The 14706-nt window shown below is 44.6% G+C and overlaps 1 protein-coding gene and 1 non-coding gene across 5 annotated transcripts in view; one reads left to right on the top strand and one right to left on the bottom strand.

Annotated features, from left to right (window-relative positions):
• Nucleotides 1-14706, top strand: part of RBMS2 (RNA binding motif single stranded interacting protein 2) — a 68867-nt gene extending 54161 nt beyond the window's left edge. For 3 of the 4 annotated variants that reach the window (XM_081821897.1, XM_081821895.1, XM_081821894.1), the window contains 8 exons: nt 4651-4730; nt 4860-4969; nt 5299-5345; nt 5520-5613; nt 11891-11968; nt 12300-12410; nt 12957-13037; nt 14361-14706. In XM_081821897.1, coding sequence (XP_081678023.1) covers nt 4651-4730; nt 4860-4969; nt 5299-5345; nt 5520-5613; nt 11891-11968; nt 12300-12410; nt 12957-13037; nt 14361-14489 — 730 coding nt within the window. In that variant the 3' untranslated portion in view covers nt 14490-14706. Of the gene's footprint in view, nt 1-4650; nt 4731-4859; nt 4970-5298; nt 5346-5519; nt 5614-11890; nt 11969-12299; nt 12411-12956; nt 13038-13582; nt 13669-14360 lie in introns of all 4 variants that reach the window. The other variant, XM_081821896.1, reaches the window with a different exon arrangement.
• LOC115938799 (small nucleolar RNA SNORA8) lies at nt 8729-8866 on the bottom strand. Its single transcript, XR_004073831.1, has one exon. It is a non-coding gene; the product is annotated as a small nucleolar RNA SNORA8 (small nucleolar RNA).

Raw genomic sequence — 14706 nt, forward strand, 5'->3', positions numbered from 1 at the left:
TTCATGACACCTTAAGTTGTGTCAATAATTTTTTTTTGCTCTAGACCAAAAGAAATACTTAAGGGGCACCTGGCTGACTCAGTTGGTAGAGCATGTGATTTTTGTTTTTTTTGTTTTTTTTGTTTTTTTTTTTTTTTAAAGATTTTATTTATTTATTTGAGAGAGAACACATGAGACGGGGGAGGGTCAGAGGGAGAAGCAGGCTCCTCGCTGAGCAGGGAGCCCGATGCGGGACTCGATCCCGGGACTCCAGGATCATGACCTGAGCCGAAGGCAGTCGCTTAACCAACTGAGCCACCCAGGCGCCCAGAGCATGTGATTTTTGATCCTGGGGTTGTGAGTTTGAATCCCACATTGGGAGTTGAGTTTACTTAAAAAAAAAAAGAGGGGCGCTTGGGTGGCTCAGTTGGTCAAGCATCCAACTCTTGATTTTGGCTCCAGTCATGATCTCAGGGTCATGAGATCAATCCCTGCGTGGGGCTCTGCGTTCAGTGTAGAGTCTACTTGTCCCTCTCCCTCTGCTCCTCCCCCCACTGGCTCACTTGCTCGATCAAGCTCTAAGTAAATAAATGAATAAAATCTTAAAAAAAAAAGAGGAAAAATATTTTTATTCCATTCTTAAATAACTATATTTTCTATACTTACTAATGGAATATGTACCTGTTGAACACTTCACAGCTTCTCAAACCTTGGAATCAGATTGGACACTTACACCTTCATTTCCTGTCACACATTGGTTTTCTTATGGTATTTGCTTTTGTCGTAGCAACCGTGGAAAAAACAGCTTTGCAAAAATACATTATTAAAAGGATCGTAGCGTGATCCAGTGTTGAAATGGTGACCTTTTAGAGTTAGTAGTCCACACAGTATCCAATAGATGTTGCTGTATTTTCTTCAGAAAGTTAAAAAAATCCCCTGCCTGTGCCTCTGTGAGCTCACCACAATGGCACGGGGTGCCTCGGAGCCCAGTTTGGAAACTGGTTTTGAAGAGTTGAAAACCCGTGAAATCTTTTGCATGTTCCTATGCTACTACCTGTACATTTTCTTCATACATTTAGATCTTGGGAAATCTAATTTCCAGCAAATTACAAATATCGACATTTTAAATAAAACTGTCGGGACGCCTGGGTGGCTCAGTGGGTTGGGTATCTGCCTTCGGCTGGGGTCGTGATCCCAGGGTTCTGGAATCGGGTCCCGCATCGGGCTCCCTGCTCGGCGGGAAGCCTGTTTCTCCCTCTGCCTGCTGCTCGCCCTGCTTGTGGTCGCTCTCTCTCCCCAAATAAATAAATAAAATCTTGAAAACAAACAAATAAACAAAAACTGTCAAGTTGGGACGCCTGGGTGGCTCAGTTGTGAAGCGTCTGCCTTCGGCTCAGGTCATGGTCCCAGCATCCTGGGATCAGCCCCACATCGGGCTCCCTGCTCGGTGGGAAGCCTGGTTCTCCCTCTCCCACTCCCCCTGCTTGTGTTCCGTCTCTCACTGTGTCTCTCTCTCTGTCAAATAAATAAATAAAATCTTAAAAAAAAAAACTGTCATGTTATTTGTAAATATATCCAAATAGATCTAAATGTCATAGCAGTTTGATACACAAAATCATCCATTTAAAAATACTTAGGACTAGGGATGCATAAGTGGCTCAGTTGGTTAAGCATCTGCCTTCGGCTGGGTTCGGGATCCCAGGGTCCTGGGATTGTCCCGCATCAGGCTCCCTGCTCAGCAGGGAGCCTGCTTCTCCCTCTGCCTGCTGCACCCTCCGCTTGTACTCTCTCTCTGACAAATAAATAAATAAAATATTTAAATAAATAAAAATAAAAATACCTAGGGCGGGGTGTCTGGGTGTCTCAGGAAGGTAAGCATCTGACTTGATCTCAGGGTAGTGAGTTCAAGCCCTGTGTAGGGCTCCAGGCTGGGGGTGGAGCCTACTTAAAAAAAAATACTTAGGACATTTTTTTTTAATAGTCATAATTCATATAATTTTTATTATAGTGTTCCTTTTTTGTTCTTGATCTTGTATTTCCATTCTATTTCCTTACAGAATTGTATTCAAGTATAGAGTATTTTTATAATTGAAAGTTTTTTTATGGATCATTCTGTCCTACTTCTCTGCAACAAAAATACGTATATACAATAAATGAGAACTTTTTCCTGTGGTTACGAAACTGTACACATAAAGTAAAATTTTTTTTTTAAAGATTTTATCCATTTATTTGACAGAGAAACATAACGCGAAAGGGAACACAAGCAGGGGCAGAGGGAGAGGGAGAAGCAGGCTTCCCGCTGAGCAGGGAGCCTGATGCGGGGCTCGATCCCAGGACCCTGAGATTGTGACCTGAGCCGAAGGCAGACGCTTACCAACTGAGCCACCCAGGCACCCCACATAAAGTAAATTTTATTGGAAAAGCTTACTCCTATGACATGGATAAGTTTTATTTTGTTTAGGTTTTTCTAATTAGGTCATGTAGTCAACAATGACTATTGTTTATTGCTATAATATCAATTCTGTTCCTGTTTTTTATTTTCATGCTGAGAACCTTGTTCACATAAGTAAATGGGAATAGGAAGAGTTTTGTTAAAATAGGAATTCTTTGAATTTCTTCTCAGTTATAAGCCGAGAACCAAGGTGATCGATCTGTCAAAACTGATTTTTTTATGCATCGGTTAGCAACCTGTTGAGTCATCCAGCTTGCTGAAAGAATTAGAAACATCTGACTTAGAAAAAGACTTAAAAAGTCAGGCATCGGGCGCCTGGGTGGCTCAGTCGTTGAGCGTCTGCCTTCGGCTCAGGTCATGATCCCAGGGTCCTGGGATCGAGTCCCACATCGGGCTCCCTCCTCGGGGGGAAGCCTGCTTCTCCCTCTCCCACTCCCGCTGCTTGTGTTCCTGCTCTCGCTATCTCTGTCTCTGTCAAATAAATAAATAAAATCTTTAAAAAAAAAAAAAAAGTCAGGCATCATTGCCTCATGTTGAGTTTGGGGAGACGTGCAAAGGAAGGGCAGAGCAGGGGCTGTGAGAGGGCCCTGGACCATCAGTGAGCACGAGCTGTCCTCAGGTAGGCCAGTTTTAGGAAAGAGCTTATGAGGAAGTGGAGGTTCTGCGAGCAATTCTCTTAAAACTCCTCAGGCCTGCTCACACTCTTGGAAGATTAAGGAGTAGAAATAACCCAGCTAAAGACTGCTGCTCTGGGATACCTAGCTCATGGGTTTTCCCTAAAAGGTTCCATGTGAGGCCTCTTTTTAGTGACCACCTTCATGGGACCGGTTCATATTTTTAGTGGTTATTGGCATAGAAAATATAATGAGACTTAATTTAAATGTGGAAGGAGGGAGGGGCGCCTGGGTGACACAGTTGGTTAAGTGTCTGCTAAACGTCTGCCTTCGGCTCAGGTCATGATCCCGGTCCTGCTTAGCAGAGAGCCTGCTTCTCTCTCTCCCTCCCCCTCTCCCCCCAGCTTGTGCTCACTCATGCACTCTTTTCTCTCAAGTAAATAAATAAAATCTTTAAAATAAATAAATAAGGAAAGAAGGGGGGGAAGATACTGTACCTTGCGTCAGATAGACCCTTATAATTTTTAGAACACATGTAAATACATTATCTCATTTGATCTGTAGTAGGGTAGATGGATGTTATATCTAATGCAGAAATGAGGAATGGATCTGATGGGGTTTTGTGCAGGTCCTAACTCACAGAATTTTGGGTGACCTGGTGCAAGAATCTAGATTTTCTGATTCCTTACTCAGTTGTCTTTCCCCAACAAGATACTTTAACTCCGCAGTTCCCAACATTGTTGTTTCTATCACTGTAGACCATGAACTCTTATTATTCTTTCCTCCTCTAGTTTCAAGAAATCTTAATATTACTAGTAGCTAATTAGACCTTGATAATCATAACCAGAAGCAAAAAATAAACATTGGCAAGTTCTTAGCTTGTGCAGTTTTATTGGAGTGAGGGAACAATTTCCATGAGGAATTTTGTAATAAAAAATAATGGTGACATGGGGCACCTGGCTGGCTCAGTGGGTAGAGCATATGACTCTTGATCTCAGGGTCATGAGTTCAAGCCCTACATTGGGTGTAGAGCTTACTTAAAAAAAAAAAAATGATAATGATGATGATAGCCACTGTTTATTGTATTCTTGTTTCTTTTTTTTTTTTTTAAGATTTTATTTATTTATTTGACAGAGACACAGTGAGAGAGGGAACACAAGCAGGGGGAGTGGAAGAGGGAGAAGCAGGCCTCCCGCTGAGCAGGGAGCCCGATGCGGGGCTCGATGTGGGGCTCGATCACAGGACTCTGGGATCATGACCTGAGCCGAAGGCAGATGCTTAATGACTGAGCCACCCAGGTGCCCCTGTATTCTTGTTTCTTGTTTAAGAACCAGACCTAATAGTAGGCCCATCCATCAGTGTCTTTGGAATATTCATAGCTTCACTTTTCTTTTCAGGAGCCCTACAGGAGCCAGTTGAGGGAACGTTCATTAGAAGCTAGGGTTGCCTCTTCAAGATACCTTGAATTTGTGTGGAGGAAACTGTGTTTCTATAGTCACAACTTTTGGAGTATTTGTGGGCTGGGAACTTAGAGCTTTCTCTTTGAATGTAGGGGGAGTGCAGATCCTGGAGAAGCTAGAGCCTAACCCCTCTTGTGCTCCTTAGGATGGAGTCCACAGAGAAGTGTGAAGCCATCATCACCCACTTTAATGGAAAATATATTAAGACACCTGCTGGAGTCCCAGGTGAGGCATCTGGGAATCAGGCTGAGAGAGCCACAGATTGTTACTTCCAGTGAAGATTCTGGAGGCATTTTGCATGAGTGTGAGTGGACTCAGAGGGTGAGACTCAACTGTGTCTTTCTTTCTTGGCAGCCCCATCTGATCCCTTGCTTTGCAAATTTGCTGATGGTGGTCCAAAGAAACGACAGAACCAAGGGAAATACATGCAAAATGGACGGGTCTGGCCAAGGAATGGAGATATGGTAAGAGGACCTCTGAGGAGACAGGAGTACTAAGGACATTAACATGGAATGGAATTTACCAGGGCCCGATTCCTGTGAGTTTAAGCGGCAAGTTTGAGAGTTAACAGTAACTGAGAGATGACTGGCTGCTTAACATGATCTTCAGTGTGGGTCTTTAGTGGGATTTTGCAGCTTGCACAACCAGGAAAACTCTGGAATGGCTGTAGTAGGACCTGTCCAGACTTGACTTTAATCTGTTGAATCAAATATGTCCCAGTCTTGGCACTCTGGGCTTCCTCCTGTTCTCCCCCGAGGGCTCGCATTATGAACACTGTGTTCTTCCTTTATAGGGTGGTATGGCCTTGACCTATGACCCCACCACAGCTCTTCAGAATGGGTAAGGGTGTTTTATAGAATTGGGCTACCCGAAAATGACAACGGCCTGTCCAGGCACTGGGATGTTTCATCTTGATTTTTAAATAGCAGCTAGTGGGAAGTGGCTGTGTCTGTCAGTGGGGCCCTAACCTTGTGGTTTCCTGTGGCTCCTTACTGATGAGGTTCCTTCCTCCAGGTTTTACCCGGCTCCTTATAACATCACCCCCAACAGGATGCTTGCTCAGTCTGCACTCTCCCCGTACCTTCCATCTCCTGTGTCTTCCTATCAGGTACGTTCATGCCCGAAAAAAGTGGTGGGTGTGGTAGTTTTCCCTGTCACTGTGCTTTAGGTAAAGGAGCATAAGGCTGGAAACTCCGTATTTTTTAGTTTTTCCTTTATACATACTGCTCACAGATAATTTTACATGAAAGCATAACGTGTGATCCCATGACATATATACAGACTGTTGTGGTGGCATCCTCTTACTCTGTGTCCACAAGTAAGCCTATATTACTATATTTTTAATTTCCTATTATTCCATATATTTCAGAAAATTCCAGATTTTTCTTCATGTGCATATATGCATATGTATATAGTTTTGGAAGTCATTGTTTATTTTACAAAAATCTGGCCAGATTAAATATATTTTTTACACTTCACTCTTCTCACTTAACAGTATCTTAAACCAGTGAGTCTCAAAGTTTGGTGCCTGGATGAGCAGTATCACCTGGGAATTTCAAAAAACATAAATTCTTGGATTCCACCCCAGATCTGCTGAAGTGGAAACTCTGGGGATGGGTCCCAGCAATCTGTTTTTTTGTTCACCATCTGTCACCATACAAAGTTATTCTAGTATTATTGACTGTATTCCCTATGCTGTGCTTTTCATCCCTGTGACTCACATATCTTCTACCTGCTACTCTGTACCTCTTAATCCGCTCCTGTTTCCACTGTCCCGTGTCCCTGCCCCCACCAGCTGAGTTTTTTAACAAGCCCTCGAGGTGATTCTGATGTAGCTAATGTTGAGACTTTTTGTTCTAATTATTTCTTTTTTAAACAGTTGCATTATATTTCATGCTGCAGAGACCAGAATTCTTCCACCCTACCTCCGTGAAGGGTATTCAGTTGGATTTCAGGGGTTTTCTGGTACAAATAATACTTCCATCCATATATTATTCAATCTAGCAGTCCCATTCCTTGGACTCTGATCCCCAGAAACAAACATATGTAAAGATCCTTATGCCTACATTCTCAAATCTGAGTACTGTTCTTTCTGGGGGCTAGAGTCCAAGGAGTGGGCTTGCTAGGTTGGATAATATATGGACGTTTAGTTTTACAGATGTTGCCAGATTGCTTCCCACAAAGGCTGTGTCAGTTCACATTTCCACTAGCAATGTCTGAATGGCCATTTCCCTCCAGCCATAAGTGACATTGGTCTTTTTCAGTTTTTCCTATCTCGATAGGTGTAAAGTGCATTGTTACTTTTTTTTTTTTTTTAAAGATTTTATTTATTTATTTGCGAGAGAGAGAATGAGAGACAGCACGAGAGGGAGGAGGGTCAGAGGGAGAAGCAGACTCCCCGCTGAGCAGGGAGCCCGATGCGGGACTCGATCCGGGACTCCAGGATCATGACCTGAGCCGAAGGCAGTCGCTTAACCGACTGAGCCACCCAGGCGCCCAAGTGCATTGTTACTTTAATTTGCATTTCCCTGACTACAGTCAAGTTTAAGCGTGTCTTTTTATGTTTGTCATATTTATTTATTTTTATTTTTTTAAAGATTTTATTTATTTGACAGAGGGACACAGCGAGAGAGGGAACACAAGCAGGGGGGAAGGGTAGAGGGAGAAGCAGGCTTCACGCTGAGCAGGGAGCCTGATGCGGGGCTCGATCCCAGGACCCTGAGATCATGACCTGAGCCGAAGGCAGACTTTTAATGACTGAGCCACCCAGGCGCCCCTGTTTATCATATTTTGATTTGCTCTTCTCTGATTGTTCTTGATACACTTGGCCCATTTTTCTGTTTGGTTATTCGTTTCCCATCAACTTACAAAAAGCATTTGCATATTATTTATTTATTTATTTTTAAGCTTTTGTTTATTTATTTGACAGAGAGAGACACAGCGAGAGAGGGAACACAAGCAGGGGGAGTGGGAGAGGGAGAAGCAGGCTTCCCGCTGAGCAGGGAGCCCAATGCGGGGCTCGATCCCAGGACCCTGGGATCATGACCTGAGCCGAAGGCAGACGCCTAACCGACTGAGCCACCCAGGCGCCACCACATTTGCATATTATTAAAGTATCAATCCTCTGAATGTTATCTTTCTTACAAATATTTTTTTTCCAGATTTAATTTTTGTCCATTGACTTTGTGTTGTGGTCCTCAAGCTTGAGCTGTCTATCAGAATCACTTGGAAAGCTTATCAAACCCAAATTACTGGGCACCACACAGAGAATTTCTGATTCAGTAAGACTAGGCTAGGAGGCAGGAATTTGCATTTCTGTTTCCAGATGCTGCTGCTGCCCCTGCTGCCTGTCCAGGGACCATACTTTGGGAATCACTCATTTGCACCACAAAAAACCACAAAAGTTTAAAATTTGTGTACAGTTAAATATGTCTGTGTTTCCACTAAAGCTTTTGAATTTCTTAATTAAAAAGGTCTTCCCAGTCCCTATATTATACATATGGTCTCCAAGATTTATTTTATTGTTTTACAGTAAAATTTAAATATGTAATCATCAGGAATTTATTTTTGTATGGGGCACCAGATAGGCATTTTATTTCATTCTTTCAGAATGTTTTAACCGGTTGTCCTAGCACCAAATTATTAAATCATATTTGAATTAATGGATTATTAATACGGTGAATTAATTAAAAATTAAACAGTGGTGAGTTAAAATGCCACCTATAATAAATACTGGGGTTTGTTTCTGTGTCCTTGATCCTCTTCCAGGGCTCACTGTGTCTGTCCTTACTCTGGTGATACATTGACTTGATCGCAGTGGCTTTCAGAATGTCTTCTAATATATTTTTTAAATATTTTATTTATTTTTTTGAGAGAGACTGAGAGAGAGCACGAGAGGGGAGAGGGTCAGAGGGAGAAGCAGACTCCCTGCTGAGCAGGGAGCCCAATGCGGGACTCGATCCCAGGACTCCAGGATCATGACCTGAGCCAAAGGCAATTGCCCAACCAACTGAGCCACCCAGGAGCCCCAGAATATCTTCTAATATTATAAAAGACAAAACCTTTTCCCTACTCTTTCAGACTTTATGCTGTTTTTTTGGCATTTACTCTTCTTCTTCTTCTTCTTTTTTTTTATTTTTTTTATTCTTATGTTAATCCCCATACATCATTAGTTTTAGATGTAGTGTTCCATGATTCATTGTTTGTGCATAACACCCAGTGCTCCATGCAGAAATAAAAATACCAGGTTTAACATGCACAAAGCCAAGAAAACCAACGATGCCAGATACTGAGTTTCTATTGCACTGTCTCTTGAACACCCAGCAGGAATGACCTGCTGAGGGCAGATACCATGCAGTGCGATCTCCTTCTTTTTTTTTTTTTTTAAGATTTTATTTACTTATTTCACAGAGAGAGACACAGCGAGAGAGGGAACACAAGCAGGGGGAGTGGGAGAGGGAGAAGCAGGCTTCCTGCCAAGCAGGGAGCCCGATGCGGGGCTCGATCCCAGGATCCTGAGATCATGACCTGAGCCAAAGGCAGTTGCTTAACCAACTGAGCCACTCAGGCGCCCCGGCATTTACTCTTCTGTATAAAGTTTATGATATCTAATTTTTGGAAATCTGACAATTTTAATTGGAATTTCATTAAATTTATGTATTAGTTTAAGAGAACTGACCTTTTTTTGAGAATTGACCTTTTTTTAGAGATTTATTTCTTTTAGTTGGGGGGTGCAGAGGGAGAGAGAGAAATAGAATCTCAAGCAGACTCCACGCTAAGTGTGGTAACCCCACGACCCTGAGATCATGACCTGAGCTGAAACCAAGAGTTGGATGTTCAATTTACTGAGCCACCCAGGTGCCCTGGGAATTGACTTTTTAAGAACTATTCTTTTCGGGGTCCGTGGGTGGCTCGGTCGGTTAAGCATCTGCCTTCTGCTCAGGTCATGATCCCAGGGTCCTGGTTTTGAACCCCACATCAAGCCCCACATCGAGCAGGGAGCCTACTTCTCCCTCTGCCCCTCCCCCTGCTCATGCTTTCTCTTAATCTCTCTCTCTCTCAAAAAAGTATTCTTTTCACCCAAGATGTAGTATTTCTTTTCATGTTTTTAAATCTTTTTTTATGCCCTTCAATAAGATGTTAGTGTTGTTTATATAGATCTTATGCTTTTCCTGTTGAATATATTTGTAAGTGTTCTATAATTTTATAAGCATTTCTAGATGCTATAGATACACTGAAGAAAGACTTGGTTTATGTTCATGTATCTTGTGTGCAGCTAATGTACCAAATCCTTATTGCTACTAGCATTTTTTTTACTGAGTCTCTTAAGTGTTCTAGGTATATAGTTGTATCATCAGTGCAAAAATCATAGTTTTCTCTTCCTTTCCAATTTTATGCCAGTTGTGTTCTTATCTAATTGTATTTGACCCTACTGTAAGATATTATAATTATTATAAATGCAGTGGTTTTAGTATTTCTTTGTTTAGGTTAATGTTAACAGCTAGGTTTTGGTACTAGCCTTTAATATGTAAGTAGTTTTTTTCTATTTTACTGTTTTTTGGGTTTTTTTTTTAATAAATTGCTGCTGGATTTTATCAAATGTCTTTTTGTCATCTTGTATTACACTCTGGCTTTTTCCTTCGATTTTGACTTATGTTTATAGAGTTTCTGATCTTGAACAATCTTTACATTTATGAAATAAACCTACTTGTTTATTGTGATACATTTCTAGCTTCTCATTGCTCTTTTTCTTTTTCTTTTTTTTTCATTTCAAAACTGAGATAATTCAGGGGTGCCTGGGTGGCTCAGTTGGTTAAGCCTCATGATCTTTGGCTCAGGTCAGGATCCTGAGGTCCTGGGATTAAGCCCCGCATCGGGCTCCCTGCTCAGCAGTCTGCTTCTCTCTCACCCTCTCCCTCTGCTGCGCCCCCTGCTTGTACTCTCTCTCTCTGTCGAATAAATAAATAAAATCTAAAATAAATAGATACATAAAATTGAGATAAGTCACATACCATAAAATTCACCTACTTAAAGTATACAAGTCAGTAGTTTCAAGTATATTTTGCAAAGTTATGCAGCTATCAGCATTATCTAATTCCAGAACATTTTTATTACCCCAGAAAGAAGCTCTGTCCCGGTTAGCGGTCATTGCCCATTCTCCCTCACCCATACCCCCTGGCAACCACTGAGATACTTTCAATGGCTATAGATTTGCCTCCTCTGGATACTTTGTATAAATGGAAGCATGCAGTGTATGTCTTTGGGGCCAGGCTTCTTCCACTCAGCATGCTTCCGAGGTCTATCCATATCATAGCACGTAAGCAGTACTTCACTCTTCTTTATGACTGATTCAGTCCCCTGCCATTGTATGAGTATACCCGTTTGTTCTCTACTTAGTAGTTGATGGCCTTTCGGGTTGTTTCTACCTTTTGGCTATTAGAATAATGCTGCTTTGAATATTTGTGTACAATTTTTGTGTCAACACATGTTTTAATTTCTCTTGGGTATACACCCCCTGTGGACTTGCTGGGTTACGTAGGAACAATATGTTTAACTTTCTGAGGAAATGCCAAACTGTTTTCCAGAGCTGCTGCACCATTTTACATTCCCGCCCACAGTGTATGACACTTGTTATTCTTTTTTTTTTTTTTTTAAGATTTTATTTATTTGTCAGAGGGAGAGCGAGCACAAGCAGGGGGAATGGCAGACAGAGGGAGAAGCAGGCTCCCCACTGAGCAAGGAGCCCAATGCGGGACTTGATCCCAGGATCCTGGGATCATGATCTGAGCTGAAAGCAGATGCTTAACCGACTGAGCCTCCCAGGCGCCCCCCTCCCCTCTTTTTAAGATGTATTTATGTGAGAGAGAGAGGGAGAGAGTTGGGGGGGGAGGGGGAGGCAGAGGGAGAGAATCTCCAGCGGACCCCCTGCTGAGCAAGGAGCCTGATGCAGGGCTGGATCCCAGGACCCTGCATGACCTGAGCCGAAATCAAGAGTCAGACACTTAACCTACTGAGCCACCCAGGCGCCCCTACTCTCTCCTTTTAATTACAGCCATCCTGGTGGGTGTGAAGCGGCATCTCATCACGGTTTTGATTTGCATTTCCCTGGTGACTAATGATGTTGAGCCTTCCTCGTGTGCTTATTGGCCATTTGTATATCTTCTTAGAGAAGTATCTATTCCTATCTTTTGCCCAATTTTGAATCGGGTTATTTGTTGACGTGTGCGAGTTTTTAATAGTTTTTGAAGAGTTTATTCTTAATGTTTCTATTTTGTGAGGGGGCACTCCAACTTTTTTGGGGTTTTGCTGAACACTATCAGATCACTGGGAGAAACAGTAGTTTCTAGGCAATTAATGTTTTTGTCTATTTCTTTGGTTTGCCTTAGAGAGTAACTCAGACATCTCCTCTACAAGCACCTAACCCGTCGTGGATGCATCACCAGTCATACCTCATGCAGCCTTCAGTGAGTGTTCAGGAGTGGGCAAAAGCCAAAGAGTTTGCTGTAAAGAAAAACAATGCGATCTGATGATAGACGATGTGGGTGTGAGTTCTGGCTCAGTCCCTTGTGCAACGCAGCTGTGTGACCTGAAATTCTGTCAGTTTGTTATTCTTAAGAGGAGGACCCCTCCACACTGACGGGCAGAGCACCTGTTGCTGTTGGGCAGCTGGGTCACTACTCACCTATCATTTCCCAGGACTTTTAAATGTCTGTCCTCAGCGGTCCTGGTAGGCGTGAATCACTGCGGCTTAGTTGGATGCTGCCAGCTAACCCTGTCCTTTGTTGCCGCCTCCAGGGTTCCGTTCTGCCGCCGGGGATGGATCACCCCATTTCTCTGCAGCCTGCCTCCATGATGGGACCTCTTACCCAGCAACTGGGGCACCTCTCGCTCAGCAGCACGGGCACGGTAAAGCCAAGCGGGCTGTTTCTGATTTCAGACTCCGACTGAGCAGGGGGTACCGATGCAGAGCTCTTCAGCGAAAATGCCTGTGAATGAGGGTGTCAGTCACTTCAGTGTCACTGAAGGCACGGCTCAGACCCCGACTAGGAGATAAACAGAATATCGCCATGCCGCTCCCCTTTTAACCGATTCCTACTCACGAAACTAAATAGTGCTTCTGTCTACGCCGCAGTTTACCCAGGAGCTCACACACATTTCCTAGAAATCCTTCCCAACATGGTGACCAGAAGAACGGGTGAAGCTCAGCAGGTTTCTTGCGGGTCTGCTGCACTGTGGTGCGCAGGCCGGAGGAGGAAGGGAAGCCCCGGGGGCACACGTCTCTATAAGCCTGTGTACTTAGCAGCCCCTGGAGCGCTCCGGAGAAGGGACAATTAAATGCCACTCTCTGGGGATGAAACCTAGGCATTAGTCGTTTTTAGAGCTCCCCGGGTGCTTTAAATGTCGCCAGGAGTCCCCTCCCTGCTCTGAGCCTGTGGATGGCTTTCATTCTAGTACGTGCCGGCGGCCGCCCCGCTGCCAGGAGCTTACATCGCCCCGTACACCCCCGTGCCTTCCGCCGGTGTTGCAGCCGAGGTAAGAGCTTTCTGGTCTCGCGGAATCGCGCGTAGGAAAACGCACAGAGGGAGGTTTGACCCCGATCAAGATCTTCCCCTAGCAGGGCGCCTGGGTGGCTCAGTTGGTTAGGTGACTGCCTTCAGCTCGGGTCGTGATCCCGGCGTCCTGGGGTCGAGCCCCGCATCGGGCTCCCTGCTGGCGCGAGGCCTGCTTCTCCCTCTGCCTCTGCCTGCAGCTCCCCCTGCTTGTGCTCACTCAACATTTTAGGGGAAAAAAAAAAAGATCTCCCTCTAACAGTGATGCTGATTCCGCGCGCGCGGTCAGCTGCTGGGCGTGTGAGTGAGCGTAGGAAGGAAGAACCTCGTCCGTCCGTGCCCTTGAACGAGGCGCTCGTTGAGGCCGGCCCGTACTGAGCCGCGTCTCGCCAAGAGGCTAGGGTGCGCTGTGTGTCGGGGAGGTGCTGCTGTGTGCGCGTGGGAGGGGGAGGGGGGGCAGGACACCCCACTCTGGGGGGGGGCCACAGGCGCGCCCAGCTTGACCCTCGGGCCTCGGCTGCGGTGCAGGAGAGCGGCGGCCAGCAGACTCAGGTGGCGGTGGAGGCGCCCTCAGACCACGGGCTCTACTCCTTCCAGTTCAACAAGTAGCAGCGGTAAGCGCGCCCCCCCCCGCCCCCCGCTTTACGCCTCCTCTAGGGTTCCCCTCCCCCTCTTGCGGGCGACAGTCATCCCTCTTTTTCTCGTGCTTTACTGAGCTCTGCAAATATTGCCTTTTTTTTTTCTTTTGGTACAAATTGCAGGTTTGTGGCCACCCTACTTTCCCTGCTTTAAGCCAGGCTGTCAGTGCCACTGGCATTTGCTCGCTTTGTGTCTCTGTGTCACATTTGGGTAATTCTCAAAATAGGTCAAATTTGGGGGCACCTGGGTGGCTCAGTCGTTGAGCGTCTGCCTTCGGCTCGGGTCATGATCCCAGCGTCCTGGGATCGAGCCCCACATCGGGCTCCCTGCTTGGCGGGAAGCCTGCTTCTCCCTCCCCCACTCCCCCTGCTTGTGTTCCTCTCTCTTTCTCAAATAAATAAATACAATCTTAAAAAATATATGTCAAGTTTTTTATTGCATTTTTATGGTAATCTGTGATCAGTGACTGTGACTTGCTGAAAGCTCAGGTGATAGTTAACAGTTTTAACAATAAAGTATTTTTGAATTAAGGTCTGCCTATTATTTTTTGAGACCTGCTATTGCACACCTAGTAGGCTACAGCGTAGTGTAAACATACTTTTTATATGCACTGGGAAACCAGAAATTTCATCTGACTTGCTCTGTTGTGGTATTTGCTTTCTTGCAGTGGTCTGGAAGCGAACCTGCATCGTGTCTGAGATGCGCCTGGACGCCTGAATCATCGGAGAGGCTGATGCTCCCGAACTCCAGAGGGCTGACGGGATACAGACCCGCGGAGGGCCCTGCTAAGGACTAACACTTGGGCAGCGCTTTTCACAGGCCTGCGCCTGGAGAAAAGAAATCTCTGCACTCCTGCCCTCTGCTTCTTCCTCCATTCCTGGGGAGGCCTGGGGGAACCGTCACTTTTTCTGTGTGCTGCATTCAAGGAGATCAAAAGAACTTTTTTTCTTTCTTTTGCAAAGAAAGTTTTATATTTGGTTTTTAACTGCAATATACTCTTTCCATATCCCAAA

This window comes from Leptonychotes weddellii, chromosome 5, assembly GCF_054177405.1.
Source record: "Leptonychotes weddellii isolate Sample4059 chromosome 5, ASM5417740v2, whole genome shotgun sequence".
Classification (NCBI taxonomy): domain Eukaryota; kingdom Metazoa; phylum Chordata; class Mammalia; order Carnivora; family Phocidae; genus Leptonychotes; species Leptonychotes weddellii.